General features: G+C 42.8%; 1 protein-coding gene and 1 pseudogene across 3 annotated transcripts in view; one reads left to right on the top strand and one right to left on the bottom strand.

Annotated features, from left to right (window-relative positions):
* Pwwp2a (PWWP domain containing 2A) overlaps nt 1-21103 on the bottom strand; it is a 41531-nt gene extending 20428 nt beyond the window's left edge. Inside the window, exon 1 of one of the 3 annotated variants that reach the window (XM_059270366.1) lies at nt 20317-21103. In XM_059270366.1, the coding sequence (XP_059126349.1) occupies nt 20317-20837 (521 nt within the window). In that variant the 5' untranslated portion in view covers nt 20838-21103. The remainder of the gene's footprint in view (nt 1-20316) is intronic. The other 2 variants (XM_059270367.1, XM_059270368.1) reach the window with 2 other exon arrangements.
* A 2914-nt stretch (nt 21104-24017) lies between these two features.
* On the top strand, nt 24018-25939 carry LOC131915960 (putative monooxygenase p33MONOX; annotated as a pseudogene).
* Nucleotides 25940-26453: the final 514 nt, after the last annotated feature.

Below are 26453 nucleotides of genomic sequence, written 5' to 3'. Positions count from 1 at the left end.
AATTTCAAGGGTGACACTATGATTAAATCAAAATCTGTGTCTAAGAACAATGAGAGTAATACTCATGACTGCAGTATATCTGTTTCATGTATGTGTAGATGATCAGACATGAGTATTTCTTGAGAAGTGAAGCAGAATGATCAGGAGTTCAAGGCCAGTTCCAGATACATGAGACCCTGTCTCAACCACCCCTTCCCCACAAAGACACATATTTTTAACTAAGCCTAAATTTAAAAGCCATTAACCTAAGACACCAAAAGGTTACTAAGACTATATTGCAGCACTAAGCTAGACAATGGCACACACTCACAGTCCCAGGACTATCAAGGCTGACCAGGAGAGCACATGGCTGAGACCAGCCTGGAACACACAGTGAGATCCTATCTCAATAAGCAAAGGACTGGGTATACTGTGTAGTGGTGGAGCCCTGGCCCCATGTTTGATCCCCAGTACTGCCAAAGAAAAATAAAGTAGCAACCTAATTACAGTCTGTTTCAATCCTAATTTCTTCAACACATAGTTTCCTCTGTGTAGTTCTGGCTGTCCTGGAACTCAACTATGCTGGCCTTGACCTCAGAGAGATCCACCTGCCTCTTTGCCTCCCAAATGCTGGGAATGAAGGCATTTGCCACCCAGCTTAAATCCTCGTATCTTAAGTACAGTCAATAAAATGTTCATCACAAACCCCTGGAGGCACAGAATCTTCAATCTTCTCTATATATAACTATAATCTGAACTTTCCATAAGCACTGTTGCCTTAGGTTTCACTAAGGCAAACATCTATGTCCCACATCAGTGCTAACCAAGGAGCAGCCTCAGCCGAGGAAAATGTCAAGGAGCAGTATGCAGATGAAAGGCAGAATGGCATCTCCTCACAAGCTTCCTCTTAAGAACTGCTTGAAAAGCCCCACGAGCTGGGTGGTATGCTGAGTATCTTCACCCTCCGTGCGCCACAGCACTCTGACACTGGTGACTCATTCAAACCCTTTCCCATCTTCAGTCTTTAATGACCACAGAAAGAGTCTGACTAGGGGCACTGCTGAACAACAGGGCATGCATTAGCATGTGCTAGGCCCAAGGGAGTCAATCTTCAGCACAAAGGAGGGAGGGAGGAGGGAAGGGAGGGAGGGAAGGAGCTCTGCCAGACACAGTACATGGCTATAACTCAAGCACTCCAGAGGCTGAGACAGGAGCATCTAGATTCCAAGACATCTTAGGCTGTATTGCAAGAGTCTGTCTCAAAAACAAAAACAAAACACAACCCAAAACTAAATGGGCACATTAGGTTATAGCTCACCGCTTGCCTAGGCATGCCTGGCATAGATCCCTAGCACCACACAAAATAAATAAATAAAAGTAAAAGAAAAAAAAAGAATCCTGTTTGTGAGGAAAAACAGGTAAAGATCCAAGAGACCTCTGTACTGTCTTTGCACTTCCTGTGGCTACAATTATTTAAGATGGATTTCAAAACCCAGTCTTCTGAACAACTAGCAAATGCCAAAGAGAAGAGAAGGATATTGGTATTTAACATTTTTTGTCAAGACAAAAGCTATCAGTGAAGAAGCCTCAGTCTAGTTTAGGGACGTAGCTCAGTTGGTAGAGGGCTCACCTAGCCCTGGGTTCGAGTCCCAGCAATGCAAACACTGGGCATAGTGGCTCACACTTGGCTCACACTAGTAAACCCAGCAGCATACATGGGAAGTGAAGGCAGGAGGGTCCAAAGTTCATAAAAGACCCTGACAAACAAACAAACAAATCTGTATTACTTCCAGGAATGAATGATGGTTGAAGGGATCTTCTGACCTGGGAATGGCAGGCAGCACACCAGTTATCCCAGACTAGGTCAGGCAGAAGCAGGGAGATCTTCTGGAGTCTAACTGGGTTACATAGTGAGAGAGACTCTGTTCCAAAATCCCAAAGCAGGAAATCGTTTATTTCATCCTAGGGTTTGGATCCCATTTAAGATAGGAGTTTTATTCATCATTTTACTCACAATTTTCATACTTGAAACCTAACTGAATGTTTACCAACAACTATTTTAAGTCAGGTATATTTCTGGATTTATTTTTTTAATTTTGAGTTTTTTTAAGGTAGAGTCTTGTAGCCCAGGTTTGCCTGGAACTCACTATGTATATAGTTCGAGCTGGCTTCTAACATGTGACCTTCTAACATGTTGGATTACAAGCATGTGCCACCACATCTGGCTTTCTTTGTATTTCTAATTCTTACCTCTGATTTGGAAAGTTCAGTTTGTTCATTTTAATGATGGCAGTGTTCATCTGTATGAACTTACCAGCACCCTCAATCAGCTCATTTCTGACCTCAATAATTCTTTTCCTTCTGTTTAGAGCAGTTCAGCTGAACACAACTGATTCTCATTTACCCCGCTCCAATTCTTGCCAAGTAAATGCAGAAAGGGATTCTCTTAAAAGTTATATGCAAAAATATAGAAATGCAAAGGTATTAGAGTCTGTAGACAAGCAAAGGAGTTGGAAGAAACTAATCACTCAGAGAAAAGTTCAGGAGAGTTAGCTGAAATAGGTTCAAGTGCTCTGCATGAACCCAACTACCCTCCCAGCAAACAGGTCAACAGAAGGCAAAAATGAAGTCTCCTCCTACAGACAGGAAAAAAAATTATGCTTAACCACTTGAAAAATAATATGCAGATTTATTTTATTTCCAGCAGATGTGTTTAGAAACTACCTCTCCAGGCATTGGGAAGATAGCTCACTCAGTAAACTGAAGCGGCAGAAACATGGGGACCTGAGGTTAATCTCTAGCACCACGTAAAACCCTGGGTGTGACGGTATGTGTAGATCCATGTGGCTTTTGGGCCTGCTGGCTAATGAGTGAGTCTCAGGTCCTCAGACTGAAACCCTGTCTCAAAACACAAGGTAAGGAGAAAAAAAAGACAAGGTAGACAGCTCCTGAGAATGAATCTGAGGTTGAACTGTGGCCTCTACACACATTCGCGCGCACACACACACACACACACACACACACACACACACACACAAAGCTGTGTCTCCTTAAAATAAGCAACAGATTAGGTTATAAAGACAGGAAAGTATAAAGCAAGCTTATTTTGCTTCATATTTCTTCGTGAAATTTGGTTAGGTCAATAATCAGGACAAATGAAATTAATTCAATAGCATGTAAATGCAATAGAAAATTTTACCAACAAAATTACATCCATTCCTTTTAAAACAGAATTACCAGTTGGGAACAGAAGTACATGCCTAAACCCCAGGATTTAAAAAGCCACATGAAGCCTAACTTAAAAGGCAAAAGGTTCATCAGTTAAGAGCACTGACTGTTCTTCCAGGACTCCGGGTTAGTTCCCAATACACAAATGGCAGCTCACAACTGTCTGTAACTCCAGTTCCAGAGGATACAACACCCTCACACATACATACATGCAGGCAACACACCAATGCACATAAAATAAATAAATTAAAAAAACAAAAACACCATAAACCATGTCACTTCACTACACCAAGAATGAGCCTCAAAGACATACTCAATTCTACTTACAGGATGCTATTAAGTAAAGCAGCCTCCCATACCCAGGTCACTTTCCAGTTTCAGTGGCACACATAGTAATTTCTGTTACAGTATATTGTCCTAGTTATCATAAATCTTTACTTTCTCAAAAATAAAACTTTGTAATAATTTATTGATTATAATTTTAGGCTAGACATGGTACACATGCATGTAATCAAATCCCAGAATTTGTGAGATAGTCAAGAGAATCAAGGCTGGGGTTGTAGAGATGGCTCGGTGGTTAAGATCATTATTGCCCTTCCAGAGGACCTGAATCTGATTCTCCGGACCCATGTCAAGTGACTCAGAACCTCGTGTTAACTACAGCTCCAGGGGATCCTATAGCGCTGGCCTAAGTGGACACCTACCCACACAGCAACACACATACATGATTTAAAAAGGGAGGGGGGAGATGGAGGGTCAAGGAGCAATGGAAGCATAGCAGCTGGGCAAGTGTGTGCTGAGCAAGCTGGAGTTGGGTGGTCAGCTCCATCAGGCTGCAGAAACAGCAAGTGCATGAGTTAGCACACAAGTCAGTGTCAAGTACAACCAGTGGCAGCTGCAATGGGATGTGGAAAAGCAAATGGACAGATACCAGGAGAAGCTGTACTATGGCAGAATCAGATATACCAGATGAAGTCAACACTTATGAACTGTTGGAATTGAACAGTCAAGAGGAAAGAAGCCAAAGAATCCAGGGACTCTTGGAGTCCTGCAGGAATCCCACAGAGGACTTCATCCAGGAGTTGCTGGCCAAGCTGAGAGGACTTTGCAAGTAGCTGCAGCCCATCCTCTCAAGATGACCATAGCCTGACCCCCTACCACGACTGAGCCCACACTGCCAGACCCTGACTATTGCCTGAATCCCTCTACTCCCAAACCCCCAAAGTCCATATTGTTATTTAATATTTAACAGTGTTTCTTATTTGTATTTAATAGTTCTGTAACGGAGGGAAAAGCATATACACATACACACACACACATACATATACACACACACACACACACACACACACACACACACACACACACACACACACACACATCTTGGCTACAAGTTCAAGACCAGCCTGTGCTGCCTAGGCCAGTCTCAATAATAATAATAATAATAATAATAATAACAACAACAACAACAATAATAAAATAACCCTAAGTAACCTTTTAATTTCCAGCAATACCTAGGAAATAGAAAATTATAACCTATTATATCTAGCATTCTCTACTTTGGACCATTTACTACTGTATCATCATCAGTTTGCTCATAGACCAGCTTAACAGTACAGCAGAAAGTGTTTATCAACAAATTCAAAGGTCTTTAGTTTCTCTGTAAAAATGAAATGCAAGAAACATGAAGCTTTGAACTGGTGTTCAATAATTAACATTTTAGTATTTTAGTATTTGTAGATCTGTATGTTTAAAATACCTCCTACCTAATGTAGTATGAATATAAGTAAGTTATCAAGAAGACTATGAAAACCACTTGTAGGATCATTGTAAATTATAATTAGCATTGGAGTGTTCAAAGTAATAACTTGATTAGGGGCACTAAATTTAACTCAGTGATAGGGCCCAATATGCACATGACCCTGTTTGAGTGTCAACATCCCCCCAAACAATAAGTGACCTAATTAGAATACATCTACAAACTCTGTAATTTTTAAAATTTGAGACAGTGTCTCACTATATAACTCAAGCCGACTCTGAATTCATGATCCTCCTGCCTCAGGAGTGCTGGGATTACAGGCGCATGCCACTATGCCCTGGGCTGTTAAATAAAGTAGTGAATAATTATTAGCTTAATTAGTGCCCAAAACAGAATAAAGCTGATTAAGTTATACTTAATAGTGACAGCTGTGAAGACATATCTATTTTATTTAACTTCAAATTAGCTTTTTACCAAGGAATTTTAAATCACATAAACTTGAAAGACTTTTGGGTCACTACCCAAACAACAACAACAACAACAAAGTATTTATAGAAAGAAAAAAGCCAATTTTGTATGGACTTCAGTTTCAGGAACCCACTGGTAGGGTGGTTTGAATATAATGGCCCCATAGGCTCATACAGGTATGGCCTTGTTGGAGGTCTATCACTGGGGATGGGCTTTGAGGTTTCAAAAGCCCATGCCAGACCCCGGTGCTTCTCTCTGCCTACTGATCAGGATATAGTTTTCAGCTACTGCTCCAGCACCTGCCTGCATGCTGCCATGCATCTGATAATGAACTAAAACTCTGTAACTATAAGCAACCACCTAATTAAAATAAATGCTTTCTCTTATAAGAGTTACCTTGGTCATGGTGTCTCTTCATAGTGGCCAAGATACAAGTTGGTAACAGGGAGTGAGGTATTGCTGTGACAGGTCTGACCATACTGTTTGTTGGAAAAATACGTAAAACTTTGGAACTTTGGACTAGAAAAACAGTTGAATGCTCTGAGGGGGGGCTTAATGGACTTTCCTAGTAGAAGCATGGAAAACGGTGGTGCTTGGAGTGCTTAGGGCCCAGCTAAAAAAAAGTTTCAGAGAGGAAGACTAATGTGGTGCCTGGAGATCATTCTTGTGATATTTTGGCAAAAGAAGGTGGCTGCTTTTGCCCTTGTCCTGAAAACCTACCTGATGCTAATTGAAGAGTTTTGGGTTAATAGCACTGGCAGAGAAGATTTCAAAACAGCCTAGCATTGACTGTGTCATGTGGTTATTAGTAGTCACTTATGCAGACCTACAATGAAAAGGAACCAGGGGGCAAGAAGAAATATAAAAGGTACAGTTTGAAGAGAAAAGAAGCACCCAGAAATGTTTTGTTGGAGTTAAGTCTTATGCTTCAGGAGATAAAAAGTTTGAAGACAAGCCTGATGCTAAATGGAATAAAGGAAGTGGTTGTGACTCCCACTCCAAGCTAAGCTTACAACCTGTGAAAAAGAATTGAAGGAAAGCTTAAGCAGTGAAGGGAACCATCAACAGACAGCTGAATGCAAATGTCATTGAAAATGGAGGCCAAGTTCCAGACCTAGCAAGCATAGAACTTGGCAGCTTCAGTCATGGCCACGCGGCTCTAGCTTCAGAGTCAGGGATAGTCTGTCTCCCTCTAAGGAAAGTCACTGAGGCCAGGTGTGTGTATCTGGGGTGTCCCTGCAGGAAGCTCAGAGAGGCCATTAGATGAAGCTGTGAATGAGAAGCCTGGACTGTGTTGGATACCCCAAGATGTTGGAGATGCCAGTCTTGGGATATCTGCCAAAGAATGCTGCAGACGAGAACCAGTCTGCAGTGTGGAACCAGCCCAAGAGAGAAGTGTGCTGCAGTCAACAAAGCTGAAAGGAGTTGAGGAGCTGAACTGAGTTGAGTGCTTTGACATCAGACATGGAGATGCAAAAGTTGTAGTTTGCATGCTGGTTTTCAGTCTTGCTTTGGTCTGCTATGCTCCATTTCCTCCCTTTTGGAATGGTAATGTATATTCTGTGCCACTGTATTTTGAAAGTATGTGGTGTACCTTTTGAGTTTGAGTTTACCAAGGGTTACAGTAAAAGGTTGCCATGAATCTCAGGTGAAATTTTGGACTTTTAAACAGTGTTGAGACTGTAATAGACTATGGAGACTTTTGAAGTTGTACTGAACGCATTTTTGCATTATGATATGACTGGTTACAAGCCTATGTAGGGGCCAGGGAGTGTAATGTGGTGATTTGAATGAAAATGGCCCCCATAGGTCCATATACATGTGGCCTTGTGGAAGAAGTAACTACTCTACTTAAATTCCTAGAAACAAAAACAAGCAGAACCAGAGAGTAGAAATGGTGGTTGCCAGGGACTAGGGAAGGAGAAAAGGGGGTCTGTTATCTACCAAGTTTTAATTTGCAAGATGGGAGATCTGCCTCAACAATGTAAACACACTTAACATCACTGAACTGTACATTCAACAGTTAAGATGATAAACAGTGCATGTACTTTTTACATTAAAAAAGAATTAATGCACCAGGCACGCCTTTAATCCCAGCACTGGGGAGGCAGAGGCAGTTGGATCTCTGTGAGTTCGAGGCCAGCCTGGTCTACAGAGCGAGTTCCAGGATAGGCTCCAAAGCTACACAAAGAAACCCTGTATTGAAAAATAAATAAATAAATAAATGGGGACTGGAGAGATAGCTCAGAAGTTAAGAGCACTGGCTGTTCTTCCAGAGATCCTGAGTTCAATTGCCAGCAACCACATGGTGGCTCACAACCATCTATAATAAGATCTGGTGCCCTCTTCTTATGTGCAGGCATATATGCAGACAGAATACTGCATACATAATAAATCAATCTTAATAATAAAAAAAAGAATTAATGTGAAGCTGGCTTGGTGGCTCATTAGTATTCAGGAGTCTGAAGTAAGGCTGCCACAGGTTTGAGGCCATCCTGATCTAAATAGTGAATTCCAGGCCAGCCTTCCCTTAAGTATGAGACGTGGTGTCAAAGAGCAGAACAAAAGCTGTGAATACAGTTCAATTGACAGAGTACTTACCTAGCATGTACAAAGCCCTAGGCACTGCAAAAACCAGGTATGGTGGCATATGCCTGTAACAGCACTTAGGAAATGGAGGCAGAAGGATCAGAAGTTCAAGGTCATCGCTGCTAGACAGAATTCAAGAATACTCTTGGCTATATGAGTCCCCATCTCAAAAAGCAAACAAGCAAATAAAACAAATATATTTATATTTATATTTGTTTTATTTATAGGAAATACAGTGAAAAGCATCCTATTTGATATTATTAGTTCATGGAAAATAATACTTTCTCAGTGGGGAAACATGATGGCACCTGGGGGCTTCAAGTGTGGAACCCTGAAAACATTTATTTATATTTCTTTATATGGTCCAGAAGTAAATCAGACAAATCCAAGTTGAGAAACAGTCCCTACAATTTCTGAATCAGATTGCAACTAAATACAATCATGTAAACACAAGCCCAATCCCAGCATTTGGGAAGCTGGGGCAAAAAGAGAGTGGATTTGAGGTCAGCCTGAATTCATACTACATATACTACATACTACATAGCAAGAGCCCATCTTAAAATAAGACAGGTGAGATGGCTCACCAGGTACAAGCTGCCATCCAAATCTGACAATGTGAATTTGATCTCCAGAAGCCAAGGTAGAAAGAGAGAATGAACTCCTCATAGTTGTTCTTTGACCTCCACAGAGGCACTCTAGAACATGTGAGCTTGAACTCACACACACACATTATACATAACAACAATAATAATGTTTTTAAAAACTCAAAAGTAGGGCTGGAGAGATGGTTCAGTGGTTAAGAGCACAGACTGCTCTTCCAGAGGTCCTGAGTTCAATTCCCAGCAACCACATGGTGGCTCACAACCACCTATAACAAGATCTGGTGCCCTCTTCTGGCCTGCAAGGACACATGCAGACAAAACACTCTATGTATAATAATAAATAAATCTTTAAAAAAAAAACTCAAAAGTAAATAGATATATATGTATATGTACAGACAAATACATCTGAGAATGATGTTTTCAACCTAATGGTGAAAAGTTAAGGTAATAGTGGCACACGTCTTTGATCCCCGCACTCAGTAGGCAGAGGCGGGGGATCTGAGTTCAAGGTCAGCCTGGTCTACAGAGCTAGTTCTAGAACAGCCAAGGCTACACAAAGAAACCCTGTATCTTGAAAAACAAACAACAACAAAGAATGATCAACAGGGGCTGGAGAGATAGCTGAATGGTTAAGCATGGGTGCTGCTTTTCTAAAGGATCTAAGTGTGGTTCCCATTACTCATATCAAGTAGCTCACAATTACCTGTAACTCCAGCTCTAGGGAGAATTCTTCCACTTCTGGCCTCCTAAGGCACCTGCACACACATGCATATATACACACTATAGATTTACACACAATTCTTAATAATAAATCTTTTTTTAAATGGTAAATAAAACAGGATGGCGCGATGGCTCAGTGGTTAAGAATATCTTGTAGCACTTATAGAGAACCCAGGCTCAAGTACTCACACTGCAGCTTACAACTGTCTAGCTCCAGATCAAGGAGATCCAATGGCCTCTTCTGGCCTCCTTGACACCAAGTGCACACATGGTAAACATATATATACATGCAAATACTCATACACACAAACTAAAAAAATAAAATCTTTTTAAAGAAAAGAATAAAACAAAAAAAATAATGATAAAGCAATGGGGCAAAGTTTAAAAAATTAGTGACTATCTGGGTATAATGATGCATGCCTATATAATCTCAGCACTTGGGAAGAAGAGGCAAGAGAATCAGTGCAAAGCCATCCCCAGCTACATACTGTGTTCCAAGCCAGCCTAAGCTATTAGATCTTGGGAAGAGAGACACACACACAAATTAAAGACCCAAGGTAAAAACTTTACAAGAGTTCTCTACAATGATTGAAAAAGATGGGTATAGTGGCACAAGCCTTTAATTCCAGCACTTGCAGATCTGAGTTTGAGGTCAGCCTGGTCTACATAAGGAGTTCCAGGACAGCCAGAGCTATAATACACAGAGCCCCCGTCTCAAAAACAAAACAAAACGGAAAAAAAAGAAAATAAAATTTCAAAATAGATTTAATTGTAGTAACATGGTCTGGGGACATCGCTTAGTGGGTGAAGTGCTGCCTTACTGGCAACAGAAGGCAATCTGACCACCAGAACCCTTTGTAATCCCAGTATCGAGGAAGTTGAGGGAGGCAGATCCCTGGAGCTCACTGGCCAGCCACCCTAGTCTAAACTGCAAGCCCCAGCTTCCACTGAGAGAACCTGTCTCAAAAAACAAGGCAGAGTGGCTAGAAAGATGACAGTTGCTGTTCTTCCAAAGGACCCAAGCTCAGGTTCCAGCACCCAAGTCAGGTGGCTTGGCAACTATCTGTAACTCTAGCTCTAGGGGGTCTAACACCTCTGGCCTACTCATCACCTGTACTCAGATGCAGATACACACACCTAGACGTAATTAAAAACAAAGCTAAAACTTCAAAACAAGGGAAACAATTCATGAGGAATGACACCTGAAATAGACATCTGACCTCCATATGCACCTGCAAGCACATGTGTGTATATACACGCAAGCATATGCTCTTATGGGTGTGTAAACGCACATCATCATTTACTATAGTATTATAGGAAAAATGTTTTCAATTAATACACCATTTAGATAGATAATTCCCTCCCAAAGGTACATTAAAAATAGGTTTTGGGCTGGAGAGATGGCTCAGTGGTTAAGAGCACTGACTGTTCTTCCAGAGGTCCTGAGTTCAATTCCCAGCAACCACATGGTGGCTCTCAACCATCTGTAATGAAAATATGTATATATAATAAATAGCTAAATCTTTAAAAAAAAAATAGGTTTTTAAAAAAATCTAATCTTGGGGCTGGAGAGGTGGGTGGCTCAGAAGTTAAGAGCACTAGCTGTAGGCCGGGCGGTGGTGGCGCACGCCTTGAATCTCAGCACTCGAGAGGCAGAGGCCCGCGGATCTCTGTGAGTTCGAGGCCAGCCTGGTCTACAGAGGGAGATCCAGGACAGGCACCAAAACTACACAGAGAAACCCTGTCTCAAAAAACCAAAAAGGGGAAGAAAAAAAAAAAAAAAGAAAAAGAGCACTGGCTATTCTCTCAGAGGACCTGGGTTCAATTCCCAGCACCCACATGGCAGCTCAAAACTGCCTGTAACTCTAAGATCTGACACCCTCAGGCAGACATACATGCAGGTAAAACACCAGTGCACATAAAATGAAAATAAATAGTTTTTTTAAAAATATCCAGGGCTGGAGAGATGGCTCAGAGGTTAAGAGCACTGACTTCACTTCCAGAGGTCCTGAGTTCAATTCCCAGCAACCACATGGTAGCTCACAACCATCTGTAATGAGATTTGGCGCCCTCTTCTGTATACATAATAAATAAATAAATCTTTAAAAAAAAAAAATCCAATCCTGGGGCTAGAGAAAATGGCTCAGGGTTTAAAAGCACAGGATGCTTCTTCCACAGGTCCAGGATTTGATTTCCAGCATTTACATAGTGGCTTATAACTACTTGTAACTCTGGTCCCAGGGGATTCAATATCCTCTTCTGGTTTCCCTGGGTACCAGCCATACAAATGGTGCACAGACACACATGCAGGCAAAACATTCATACATATAAATTTTTTTCTTTTTATTTTTCTTTATTAAGAAATTTTCTACTCATTCTACATACCAACCACAGATTCCCCCCTCCTGCCTCCTCATACATATAAAATTTAAAAATAAAGATTAGAAATGTAACCATGATAGAGTATGTACTCAACATGTTCAAGACCCTAAATACAATCCTTAATGTCATACACACTAAAAAAAGGCATCTTTGTTTTATTTGGGGGGAGTAGGGGGGTCAAGACAGGGTTTCTCTGTGTAACCCTGGCTGTCTTACACTCGCTCTGTAGACCAGGCTAGCATCGAATTCACGGAAATGAATTGCCACTTGCCTCTGCCTCCCGAGTGCTGGAATTAAAGCCATGCACTGTCACCACCACCACCACTGCCTGGCCAAAGAAATCATCTTAGTTTCACCAAAACCATATTTTCTTTAGAACATGTTCTCCCTAACCCAGCTACATACATCTGACTCTACCAAAGCTTCTGAGGAAACAAACAAATGTCTGTTAAACTGAGGGCCAGTGAGACAGTTCCAACCAGTAAATGTGCTTATGTACCAAATCTGACGACCCGAGTTTGATCCCCAGGACCCGCAACATGAGAGAGCAGATTCCCAGAAGCAGTTCTGTGATTTCCACACATAAACCATGGCATGCACATGTTTACACTCATGTGAGTGCCCACGCATACTAAAACAAGTAAAGAAAGGTAAGTTAAAAACAGGGCTCAGGATGCAGGCCAGTTGGCCAAATGTTACCCCTAGAATGCAGAAAACTCTGGGATTTAGTCCCCAGCATGACATAAAATTGAGTGTGGTGGTGCTCCTATAATTCCAATTCTTGAGAGTTAGAAAATAGAAGGAGGGGCTGGAGAGATGGCTCAGAGGTTAAAAGCACGGGCTGTATTTCCAGAGGTCCTGAGTTCAATTCCCAGCAACCACATGGTGGCTCACAACCATCTGTAATGAGATCTGGTGCCCTCTTCTGGCCTGCAGGCATACATGCAGACAGAACACTGTATACATAATAAATAAATAAATCTTAAAAAAAGAACAAAAAAAGAAAATGGAAGGTAAGGAGCTCAAGACTCTGCTCCCACATAATGAACTCTAGGGCAGGCTAGGATACATAAGACCATTTCAAAGAGAAAAAAAAAAAAAAAAAAAAAGAGGGTCACAGCCTGCTATGGTAACACAGGCATTAATCCCAACACCTGGGAGGCACAGGTAGGCAGATCTCCATAAGTTCCAGGCCAGCCAGGTCTACACAGTGAGTTTCCAAGCCAACCAATGCTAAATAACAAGGCCTTGTCTCAAAAACAAACAAACAAACAAACAAAAGACCGTGCAAGATGGTTCACAGTTCAGTGGGTAAAGGTGCTTGCCACCAAGCCAACAACCTGAATTTAATCACCATGTTAAAAGAGAAAAAAACTAAATCCTACAAGTCGTCCTTTGGATTCAGTCTCCAAAACACAAGATAAAATAAAATTAGAATAGGGACAGTAGGCTGGCATTGTGACTCTTGGGGTGAGGGGCAGCAACTGGCTAGGCTAGGGCAAGAGGACCACAAGTTCCAGGCCAACCTAGGCAACATATCAACAGTGCTTCAAATTAGTCACCAGAGTGTTCCTCTCCTCTAACGTGCATGAAGCCCCAGATTCAATCCCCAATATTGGCAAAAGAAAATTACCTGGGAACCACAGCACATCCCTGCCACCCCAGCCCTTAGGAATAGAAACAGAGGGTCAGGACTTCAAGCCAGGCTTAGCTGTCAAGTTTGAAGGAAGCCTAGATTTGAGACCCTGACTGAATAAAGCATAAAAGAAAAGAGTAAAAATTAAAAGGTGAGCCGGGCAGTGGTGGCACATGCCTTTAATCCCAGCACTCGGGAGGCAGAGCCAGGTGGATTTCTATGAGTTCGAGGCCAGCCTGGTCTACAGTGCAAGATCCAGGATAGGCACCAAAACTACACAGAGCAACCCTGTCTCGAAAAACAAAAATAAACAAACAAATAGATAGATAGATAGATAGATAGATAGATAGATAGATAGATAAAAATAAAAGGTGCTAGGATATGGTGTTAATATCTGCAATTCCAGGACTCAGAAGGCTAAGACAGGAAGTCTCAAGGTCCAAGGCCAGCCAGGGCACAGGGCCTCGCTGTCTCCAACAACAGGCATCTTATATATCCCTACTAATACCTATCATTTATAATTTTAAGCAATTTACTTAATCTGGCACTATTTCTACAAATTTAACCTGAAAATCCTTTCAGAGTGAAATGAAACAATGTATACAATACAGAAATGGCAACTGTAGGGCTAGCAAAGTAGCTCAGTTGGTAATAATACTTCCGGAGCATAGGTGAAGCCCTGGACTGGGTCCCCAACATCTTGTAAAAGCAAGAGGTGGTAGCATGCATCTACAGTTGTAGCACTCAAGAGATAGAGGCAGGAAGATCAGAAGTTCAGGGTCATCCTCAACTACACAGTAACTGAGGCCTGCCTTTGACTACAGACCCTGTCTCAAGGGGGAAAAAAAATGGCAAGTGCAAGTAGTTATTATGAAGTCCAGAAAGTAAAGCTTAGCAGCTCTGTTAAGTGATACATATGAGAAGTGAAACTACAGAGTTAGGCAACTATATAAACTGGTTCAAAGGGAAGAAAACAAAAATTATGGACAACTTACACCTGACAGGAAGCTAAATTTAAGAAACCACTTCCAAGTGAACGTACCAGCTTTAGAGCAAGAATCTGGATCTGCTACTCAAGTTGTACATTCTCCAAATGCATTGCTTAATTTGCAATTATAGTCCATTCTAAGTAATTCTGTTTGAGCTAAACTATCTCCTAACTGCTCCGGAACCAGAGTGAAAATCAAATTGATGGGGCAGGAAACCTATGTATTTTCAAAAATATTTTATATGTATGGGTGTTTTGCCTGCATGCATTTATGCAAACTACATGTGTGCGGCACCTTTGGGGGTCAGTAGGGTTGGATCACTTGGAGCAGGAGTCAGACAGTTATGAGCTGCCTTGTATGTGTTGGGAACTGAACCCATATCTTCTGGAAGAGCTAAGCCCTCTCTGCAACCCCAGAAATCTATACACTTTTGAGAACCACTGACTAAACTGTATTTAGCAAAGTTATTCTGCATTAAATCCAGGCAAAATTTAACAAAATCTTCACTTACTTCTCTATCTGCCGGCCACTACAGCAAGCTTCTTTCTGGTGATGTGCATCTTAATGTAGGAGTTTAGGGAGAACTAAGCTACTAAGAAATTACATATGTACTTACTTGGCAGGCCAAATAACTAAGAACATCTTTCACCTTTTACAATCTGAAATCAGTTATAACAGTGAAGATAAACATTAACACTCAAGCTACTTAACAGCAGCCCCCAAAAAAGTTGCCTTACCATCCCATAGTTTTATCATGACTTTAAAACAGCACACAGTAAAGTATGGTCTTATTTACATGTAAAAAGCTGAAAATTAACCTTATTAGAAACTCCCACCAAGCATGGCCTTGCCTGTAATCCCAGCACTCAAAAGCTAAGACAGAAAAGATCATAGACAGTTTAAAGCCTACCTGGGCCACAGAATAAGAAGAACCTGTCTCAAAGAAAGAAAAGCTTCAAGTGCAATAAAGCATGTCTGGAATAGTGTATGTATAATACGTCCAATTACCTAAGATACAATATTTATAACTCGATGTGGTGACACGGGCTTGTTATTCCAGCACTCAGAAAGCTGAGGCAAGAACATCTGAGTTCAGGACCAGCATGGGTATAGGGAAGCCTGTCCAAAGAGACTTTTTTTTTTTTTTTTGGGGGGGGGGGGGGGGGAGTGTTATATATAATATAAAAATACATCTAATAAAATTGATAAAAATTATTTGGGGGCTAGGCAATCACATCCCTGTAATCCCAGGACTAAGGAGGCTAAGGCAGAAAGATTGCAAACCCCAGGCCAGCCAGAGCTACACAGTAAAATCCTGTCTCAAAGCAAAAAATTACCACAATTCTTTGTTTTCAGATTCAAACTAGATTTTTATTTGCCAACAACTAAGTATCTGTGCCAACCAAACAATCAGATTGGAGCAACATACAATGGAGGAACTCAGTACAGTAGTGAGCATCCCAGAAGTTGTCTGGATCAGGAAGGGATTGGCACTTGCCTCTGTTACTCTTCTTACAAGCCCTCTAGCACCTTTCAAGATAAGATATAATCACCAATAAATTCAGAATGTACAGCTCAACCCAGCCTTCACACATACTACTAGAGGGCCTAGGTCCTCAACCTCCAAGCTTTAGGACACACTACTGACACCACTACTCACTGCTCCACCAGAATGGCTGTATATTTTTCCCACCAAAAGTAGGGCTATTGCACCATACGTTCATGGTCTCTGTAAAGAAAAGAAATCATTGTCTTGGTTTATATTTCCTTTAAAAACAAATGTTCTACAAATTTAAGATCCTAAACAGTAAATGCTAAAGTTTTCAAAAGAAATCATTTCAATTTTTAATAAACAGCCCCCCATACACAGAATATTATACTTGTAAAAATACAGTAATATGCATGTGCCATAAAGTTAAAATATGCAAGCCTTTTTAAGTACCAATGCTTATTTCACGATTCCTTAATTCAGGGATTCAGAAATATTTTTCAGGGTTTCAAAGTAGCTTTATAATTATTTTTAAGATAATAATGAATAAAATAATCCCCTGGACATGGCACACTCCTAGAGTCCTAACAGGAGTCAAAAGGAGGAGCTACACAACTAGTCCAAGGCCAGTCGAGGCTACACACAGGACCTCTTCTTTTAAAAAAATGAAAAGAAAAGCCAGATGTGGTGGCTCAGCCTGTAATTCCAGCACTAGAGAAGTAGAAGCAGGAAGATCCAGAGTTCAAAGCCAACTTGGGCTACATAAGACTGTGTTTCAAAAACAAAAACTTGCATAGAAAATGTTCCTTCATGTATGGACTGAGAAAGGCTACAGGGAAGTAAAAGATAACCAGGTACATAAAAAGGGTCCTGAGGAGACCCGAACGAAAATGTTGCCCTTCAATCTGTTATAAAGGTTAAATTACTAAAAAAGGTAACAAAACTGTATCAATCAGAAAAAGATCCAGAATAAACAAATCGCAAGGGTAAATATAATGGCAGAACCACAGATGAACAGAAGCCTGGAAAATTAATTATGTGCAGGTATAAACTTTATTTGTAGTCCAATTTGAACAAAACAATCCTGAGATTTTCATGACAACATTCACTGACCAGAGATTTGAATCAATATAAAGGAAATGCTAGAACTCTGGGAATGACAGTGATAGTATGGTTATTTTTTAAAACCCGTATCTTTTCCAAGAGCTAAACTGTAATAAATGTTGAAGCAGGGCAGTGTATACATACAGACATACCCCATGATAAAAAGTACATCAGTATTTATTATTGTCTAAAATAATCAGTTTACTAAAGGATGCTTATTATATGCCAAAATTAGAAAAACTGAGATTGATGAGGAAAATAAGAAAAAAATAAAATTCATGTGTAAGGCTAATTGCTTTGTCATTAGACAATGCTAATGACCTCAGCAATAGACAAGTAATTTAAACAAGCTAAGGGGGCTGGGTATAAAAACAACAGCTAGAGTAAATGAACTGTAAACTGTATGCTTCACTTAGAGGTATTCAATATTTTTTTAAGCTATAATCAACAAAATTTGTTTTTAACTAGATATTCAAACTACCCTCATTTTAGGCTAAATATGTCATTTATGGCTAAGATCTCGAGAAATAAGGGGCAGTACAACTGATGTGTTGCTTATAGGAAGGGTAAATTCTGAGGAATGCCATTGTTGAAAACATCATAGTTTACACTTTACAAACTAGAGAACTATGAAGTCACAGGATGATAAAGTCCTCATCAAAAGAACAGTTGGTTAACAATATGGTCTGTCCTTTCTGGTAAGCTGACACCAGCTTATGCATTTATATGCATTATGCTTGTCTGTATTCATGTCAACTGGCCACAAACAAATGACCCTCAAAAGAACTATAGGGGTAGAAGCCATGTTTAGAATGTTTGAGGCCTTGGAGTTAACCCTTATTCAATCCAAAAAAACTAAATAAATGCAGTAACTAACCCTCCTGAAGACTAAACAAAAGCACACTGACACATTCCCAGTTTTCTCACTGGATAAGCAGGAACTCCAGCTTCAGAAATTATTATACGTGCTCTCCTATATTCAAAGGAAGGAAGTAAAGACTCCAGAGCAGCAGCCTATTAACGGAGTACTCTGCTTGGCTTCAACACCCGGGATTCCTTTGCATCACTCTGCACAGCCACTAAAAATTAAGAAAGCACTGACTCTTTAAAAATATACAATTCTTTACTTCCTGCTTAAAAGAAAACTTGCTACCCCATCCAACTTTTCACTTACATTTAAATCTTTACTTTGCCACTCATAAGCTAACTGGCCAAACTAAGTAAGCCTCAATTGCCTCCCATATAAATGAAATGCCACCATTAGAGTTAAAAAGACTCTAACTTATGTGATACAATGTCTGCCATCCAATTGGGAGCTCTTGCTATTTTCATCAGGAAGTATAATTCAGTGGCCAATTCAAATAAGATACAAATTATTTTTAAAGTGTCTGTTGAATACAGTGTAGCCATGGCCTGAGCACAGTGGATAAAAAGTATCTCCTGGGCTGGATATATAGCTCAAAAGTGGGACACAGACTGCAGTCCCAGCTACTGTGGCTGCTGAGGCAGGAGGAAATTGAGACAAGAGGATCAGCTTGAACCCAAGAGGTCAAAACAGAGAGACTAAGACTCTGCACCTTTCAAAAGGGAAAACAGCTCCTCCAGGAAAAGAAATGACTATAAGAAGTGCTATTAGCAAATTAGACCAAAACTCGGAATTCCAACTTTCTAAAACTGATACAATGAGCACCTGGACATGAGAAAAGACAAGCCACTCTATTGCCAAAAACTTACCTTTTTGCACCTTTCTTTTGCAGATTTGAAATTCAGATTCTCACACAATCACTGGCCTCTTCTTCTGTTTGATTCAATAGCATACACATTAGAGTGTCTCTCTTGCTATTAAAAACACCAGCAGAAAGCACTGTCTTAAGCAGCTTTCTAACTATGAAAACTAAAGCACTAACGAAAGCACTAACCCAAAATTACAAAAATAATAATAATAATAATAAAATAAAAACAAAACAAAACCCCTGAAGACTAGCAAAGTGTACAGACTGACAGAACAGGTGCCCATTGCCCCCCACCAAACCACCATATTCCAGTATGAATTTAAAAGTTGTTCCCAAATGGAAAAAACGATTCCTGTGTCTTGACGGGAGGTCAAGGAATTAAAAGTAAAGCATAAGCCAAGATATGGGGTATGATGGGAAATGCCTGTCATACCAGTACTTGGGAGAGGCTGAGTCAGAAAGATTGCAAGTTTGAGGCAAGCATGGACAACTTAACCCAGACCATGTCTCAAAAATAAAAGAAAGACAGGCGGGAGAAGGCTGGGGTGTGTGTGGCTCAATGGCAAGATGCTTGCCTGGCATGCAGGAGGCTCTGGGTTCGATCCCCAGTACAGCGACAGAAATCAAATAAATACGTAACACACCAAGCACACTAATAAACCATTTCCAAACAGGTGAGACACCAGAGTGTGTGTGCTGTTGCAGGAAACAGAATGGAGAGCCATGAATGGGAGTCTCTGCACTTCCTATCTGCAAAAGAAGAGAATAAAAAGGTTAACTCTAAAACTGAGAACAGATTATCTTCTTTACTTGTTTAAAGCAGTGCCCAGAATATTTTATACAAAAGACGAAAATATACTGGTTAAGACAGAGGTTTGTAGGTGAATTCAACCTTCCAATCAAAACATAAATGTAAATGTAAATATAGTCTCAGAAGTCATTTGAGAGTCAATCCCTAGCACTTGTCAAAGAAACAGTCATTCAAACCCACCACTTTGAAATTAAAGGTTTAAAAAACAAGGGTCTCATCCCATCTTCACATATTTCTTTAAGCTGTAAGTAAAATTAGCAAAATGTGCCTCCTTTTTGAAGAGTTACCCTCCGGGGAACTACTTCCAGCAGTGAGAATAACAGTAAAAAAAGGTTCATTAATTCCAGGCTCTTCTTCCTCTCTTTAACAAGTGACAGGTAACCTTTAGGGAAGCCCAATGCACACACCCCTTTCTTCAACCCCGCTAAAGTTAAAGGTTGATTTGAGGACAGACAAGTGCCTCAGCAGCACCTCTCCCCCGCCCGGCACCCGGTCCTCCTCCGGGGGGGGGGGGGGGATCCATCTGCATTTTGCATTAACCCATCTGCCCCAGTGTGCGAGCCAGGGTCGCAGAGGGCCGGAGATGAGGAGGAGGAGGAGGCGGGGTACGCCAGCCATCTGCACCCGCGCGCGTCCCCAGCCGCACACCTGGGGTCGGGGCCCGCCCTCCGGGGCCGCGCGCGCGTCTGCCCCACGCGGAGCGCGCCCCACGGAGCGAGCGAGCCAGCGAGCGGCGCGCAGGACCCGAGGGCGGGGCGGGAGCAGCCGGGGTTCGCGCTCTCCGTCGCGGCGGAGCGGACGGCGTGCTGTCGGGGGGCCGGCGGTACCTTTTCGACAGGTCCATGAGGACCCCGGAGAAGAGCTTCTCCCCGAGGCGGAACGACACGACGAGCGCGTCCTCGATGATGTGGTCCAGCGTGACCCGCACCTCCGAGCCGGGGATGAGCTGCGACACCGCCGAGTCCCCGCCCGCCGGCGGCACGAGCGCCGGAGCTAGCGGCGGCCGCGGCACGTCCTCGGACGGCTCGGGGGCGGCCGGGGGCTGCTCGGGCGGCGGGGCCGGGGCGGCCGCGGGCTCGGGAGGCTTCGCCTCAGCCTCGGGGCTACCCGCCAGCTCCCCCGGAGGCGGCGGCGGCGGCGGCGGCGGCAGCGGCTGCTCGTCGGCCTGAGGGGCGGACTGGCGCCCGTCGGCCTCGCCGTCCGGCACCGCCGCCTCGGTGGCCGTGACCGGGAGGGGGGTGCCGGCCTCGCTGCCGGGGATGGGCTCCAGCTCCGGCTCAGCCTCGCCGGCGCCCCCGTCCCCGGGGGACGCCGCGGTCGCCGCCGCCTCAGCAGCCACGGCCGCCATTTTCTCACTGGTCTCTCCCTCCTCCGACTCGGGCTGCGGCGGCGGCGGCGGCGGCGGCGGCAGCGCGGCTGGGTTCCCGAGGCCTTCCCCTCCCTCCCGCTAACACTGTCGTCCCGCCCTTTCCCTGATGCTCGTGATTGGCACCGCGCCATTGGCTCCGCCTTCCACCCCTCCCGCACTTCTGTCAGCCCATTGGTCGGCAGGAGACGTCTGTCGCGGGCTTGGTTCCGCCCCCTCGCTCACAGTAGGAACTTCCCATTGGTGGGATGAGTTGTCAAGTGTCGAATCTAAAAGGAGGTGAGAGGGGCGGGATGAAGGGTGGCAAAAGCGGAGCTCTAGACTTGCCGCCTGTATCTATTGGTTGGGAAGAAAAATACAGCTTTATGATTGGTCTGTGCTCCTGCCCATTCTCGGCCGCTTCTTCGGAGGTGGGAGAAGGGAAGGAAACGCGAGTCGTGCCAGTTCTTTCAAAGACGACCCAAGGGAGGAATAGCGGGAGAATGCAGACTGGGAACCGCTTCCCAAGAACCTTTGCGCAGAGATCCTTAGAATGAATGTTATTTCTAGGCCTGGACTTGTTTGTGGCCGAGTGTGGGCACCACCGGCTTCTGTGGGAAAGATAACTAAACTTCTAAAATAATTCTGGAACACTTTTTGGGTGCCTATGCTCCTAGTCAACTTAGGAGGTGCTGGGAATAGGAAAGACAGACAAGACATTCTCCATAACCACATGACAGGAACTCCAGCATGTGCACGAAGAGTGTTTTCCTTGGCTTCACTTTTTAGAAACAAAGGACTAATCTCTGCTTTCTAGAGACCTGTTAATTTCAAAGAAGGAAAATTCTAATGAGAAGAAAGACAACTGGCGTGCTAGGATGAGTGAAGTCCGGCCACGTTACTTATTCCCCTTAGATCCACTGGAAAGAGTTCACTGTTGAAGCCTTTTTCATTCCTAGCCTTCTGTGTATAGGAAAAACCTCAATCCAAGCATAGCTGTCCATGGGGTAATCCCAGCACTTGGGAGGCATAGGCAGAAATGGCAAAAATTCTAGGCCAACAAAGGCTTCATTCTGAGTTTCAAGACAGCCTGAGCTACAGAATGAGACCCTGTCTCAAGGCAAAAAATTAAGAGGCGGGTGGTGGGGTGGTGGTGAAGGGTGTCTCTCCAGTATCCTAATGTTCTTGTTTTTCTCTTTTGGGTGTTTTGTTTTGCTCTTTTAACAGCTAAAGTATTTTAAATTTCTCGTTAAGTCTAGAAGGAGCTACTGAACCCATTTCTTCCATATTGTTCCTCAGTCAGCCCTTTCCTATAGGAGAGATCAGACACCTACAGAGAAAGAAGGCAAGTTCCAATGTGGCGGGAAGAATGAAATTCTGAAGACTAATTGAATGCCATGTGCCAGTCCCTAGTACAATCTTACATGATTGTAGGCAGTTTTTTCCCCCCGCCTGCCAGCTCCCAAATAACCACACAGAGACCTCTTGTTAATTATGAGAACTTGGCCAATGACTTAGGCTTGTTACTAACTAGCTCTTACAGTTTAAATTTACCCATTTTTATCAATCTACTTTTGTCTCATGGCTTTATTACCTTTACTCTGTACTGCCCATGCTGCTTCCTCTCTGTCTGTCTGGCAACTCCTCCTTTCTTCTCCCCAGTTTCCTATGTGCCTGAATTGGCCATTCAGCTTTTTATTAAACCAATGAGAATGACACATCTTCACAGTGTACAGAAAGATTATTCCACAACACATGATCTTTGCAAGAAGACAAGTACTATTGTATCCATTTTATTTGAAAACTGAGACAAAAAGAGGTTTCTAAAGTCATGTAGCTAGTAAATTACACAGCTTCTTCACAGAAAACAGAACATGGCAATAAGCAAATATTAACCAATGATCTGTCTATTTCAAGTCTAGCAACTCTCAGGAAAATAAAAGTCCAATAGAAGGCCAGATGGTGGTGGCACATGCCTTTAATCCTAGCACTCAGGAGGCAGAGGCAGACGCATCTCTGTGAGTTTCTAGGCCAGCTTGGTCTACAGAGCTAGTTCCAGGACAGCCAGAGCTGTTACACAGAGAAACCCTGTCTCAAAAAACATCATCATCATCATCATCAATTTAAAAGTCTAATAGAAGATGCCAGTCAAGGAGAATTCAGAATCTTCCTTTAAGGATAACGAGTGGGGGTGAGTTCACATAGTGATCACTATGTACTGCTGATTTTTCCCATAACCTCTCATTTAAAAACCTATTATAGATGTTGGAGAGGTGGCTTAGCAGTGAAGAGCATGTACTGCTATTGCAGAGGATGCCAGTTTGGTTCCAGTACCAAGATCAGGTGGCTCTCACCAGCCTGAACTCCAGCTCCAGGGGATTCAATGCCCTCTAGCCTCCTTGTACACAAACCCACACACACATACATAAATAACTAAAAATAGTAAAAGTCAGGCATGGTGGTCCATGCTTTTAATAGAGGAGACAGAGGCAGGTGGATCTGTATGAGTTCAAGGCCATCTTGGTCTATATAGCAAGTTCTAGACCAGCCAGGGCATCTATCATAATAAGACCCTATCTCAATAGTCAGTTTTTAAAACTCACTGTTATGTTTTAGCTTTCTTTTACAGATGAAGAAACTGAGCCTTCTTCAAAAAGTCTGTGCTTGCTAACATGCAAACACCATTGGTTTTGATACCTGGCATAGTAAAAAAGCCAAAAAAAAAAAAAAAAAAAAACTCTCTTATGGGCTATATGCTTACATTGAACATATATGGGTCTTGCCTTACAGAATTTTCATTATGACACTATGTCTATAGTTTACCATAATCAGCTAATTAAACAATAACATATAGTCTATAAAGCCATGGCACTCTGGATTCCCATGCTGTATAATTCCCACAGGGAGGAAAATATACCTTGGGTTCTGGGACCTCATTACTTCTCAAGATAATTACAAAATTCTGCAGTGAGTAGTTTAAATTTCTAATTTATCACAGATGGCGGCCTACATAACAAGGCATCCTCCTAAGCCACTGTTTTCCTTGTGCCGCTCAAGAGACTCTACTCATCCTGGGTTCACATTAAGTCAGCTCTTCTGCTTTGCTGTCAAGACTCTCTAATCCTGTCCTATCTTCCAGAGTCTATTCTCTACCAATATTCAATCTCTCTAATATTAGGAAAGTCTACTCATGCACCTTTCTCTCATCCATTCAACAAACATTGAAGGACTACTATGCATCAGTAACTGTGATCAGTCATTGAAACAAGCAGAAGGCATGCCATAAAGAATATAAAAGATTTGGTAACTGCCCACTTGGGCCTACTTTTTCTAATTGGTGAGTTATAAAATAATAAGATGATGAAAGATTCTGAGCAATTCTATAAGAGAAATAAACAGAGTGAGGTAATACAGTAAATGGGCAGGGCAGAAGAATGCACCCTTTAAAGAAGGTGGGTATAGAAAGGCCCTTCTGAAGACAGGACTCTTTAGGATGCGAAGGAACAGATAGAGCCAGCTATTTACATTGCTGGCTGAACATTCAAGTCACAAAAGAACAGCAGTTGCTTAAAGTCCTGAGGCCAAAGAGGGCGTGGCTTGATCAAAAAGAGAAGGAAGACCATTGGTGGTTGAAGACAAGGAGCAAGAGAATGAGTAGGTAAAATGAGATTGGAAAGGAAAACAGGACCTAAATCATGCTTAGTGAGAGATTCTCCCTCCAGGAACCCCAGATCTAGTAGAGAACCTGGCTCTTATATTTACTGCTGTACCCTAGGTACTTCCACCATTAGGTTCCTTCTGGCATGGGATTGACATGGAGAGACCATTGATAGCCATGTGATATATGGGTCTGGTGAGGTGGCAGGATGGATGGACAGTTGGAGGGTTGGATACATGTATGGATGGGAAGAATAAGAAATCCAGCACTGCTCCAGAGGGGTAGTGTGGACTGTGGATGTTGTACTTTCATAATGGCTTGGCTCTGTGCTGCCCCTAATGGAGATCTGGATCTTCCAGCCTGGTTGGCCTGGTTGGTAGCCAGATTGCAGCAGGTGTGCAGAACCTCTAAATGGAAGCTTTGTTAATGTGCGGCACTGGATAGTGTTCCCCATGTAACATCCATCAGCATAGTCTAACATCATTTCACTATGTTCTTGGGCCCAATGAGCATCTAGACAAGATGCCTCTACCCATGGAGCTATGTTGTCAGGCATCCAGGTATGATGATGGCCTCGAGGACCCTGCACCCATGACTCCTTCTCCACTAGACATGAGCAGCATCCCCTGGAAGCCAGAGATTCCAGAATGCACATATCAGCACTTCATCAAGCAGAGTGAGGAGAAGCCAGTTGTCACCTCCCTACAGTGAGACTCCATCAGTAGCTACTGACACTGGACAAAATTCCTACGGTGAAAGCTAGAGCTTCCCATGTCATCACGAATTCCCTCACCACCAAATGGACCTAGGAGAGCATCTGGCATTTTGAGGAAGAGGCAGGACTGAGAGATGCTGCCTACACATGCCGCAAGGGCCTTCCCTCTGAAGAGACTAGGTACCTCTGAGTGGCTGAAGCAGTCCAGAAGTTAAAGCTGCAAAATGTTCACCCCAGCACAGAGAACACCCTCTCACTCATCCAATAAGCAGATACCCACAGGCTGCTTCACATCTGTTTCCTTCACAACTTTACCTGGCCCAAATCCTAACACCATGGGCCGTGGAAGTGGGACTGAAAAGAACTCAGCAGGTAAGTGGAGCCTCTTTGGACCAAGACTGATCCGTAGGTCTATTTTGGAGGTGTTGCCATCTAGCCCTACAAAAGAGCCCAGAGCTCTCTCTCAGGGGCTAAGACTTGTCCCGGCCACCCAAGTAGGTAAAGATCCAGCCACCTTCAAGTTGCCCAAGATGGATGTCCCAGTTAGCAGGGAAAAAGCAAACACCATGAACCCATAAGCTCAGACCCCGTGACTTGAACACGTTCATGCCCATTGCCTTCTAGAATGCTTCGAGGAGTCCCAGGGACCCTGTTCTTTAATCCTGGCTCTGAAATAAGGACGTGGTATTTTTTTTTTTAGATTTATTTATTTATTATGTACACAGAAGAGGGTGCCAGATCTCATTACAGGTGGTTGTGAGCCACCATGTGGGTGCTAGGAGTTGAACTCAGGACCTCTGGAAGAGCAGCTGGTGTTCTTAACCTCTGAGCCATCTCTCCAGCCCGGACGTGGTATTTTTAAGTGGAGGCTTGAGTGACATTTAGTTCAGCGATTATCTTTCTGTGAAAGAAACTTCTGCTTTAAAGCACCGCTTTAAAGTTGGATGTTAGCTAAAAAATGTTAGCTGTGCTGATTGGGGGACCTCGTGACCTATTTTTGTATCCTTTGTGCTAGAGAAAGACTTTGATCCTTGCTTCCTGAGTAAATAACGCTTAAGCAATTCCCAAACCTCGGCTCCTTGCTTCTTTCCCCGTGACCAACATAAGCATTGACAAATAGAGATGTGCACCCACTAACCTGGAAAACTGTGACCTCCTGACATTTTCTAGCCTTGTCAGCAGGGCTGAACCTGTCTGAGGGCTGGGTACAGCTAACAGCCAGACTTGGGAGGACCCCGGCTCTCCA

This window comes from Peromyscus eremicus, chromosome 8a, assembly GCF_949786415.1.
Source record: "Peromyscus eremicus chromosome 8a, PerEre_H2_v1, whole genome shotgun sequence".
Taxonomy (NCBI): domain Eukaryota; kingdom Metazoa; phylum Chordata; class Mammalia; order Rodentia; family Cricetidae; genus Peromyscus; species Peromyscus eremicus.
This window is presented reverse-complemented; position numbering and strand designations above follow the sequence as displayed.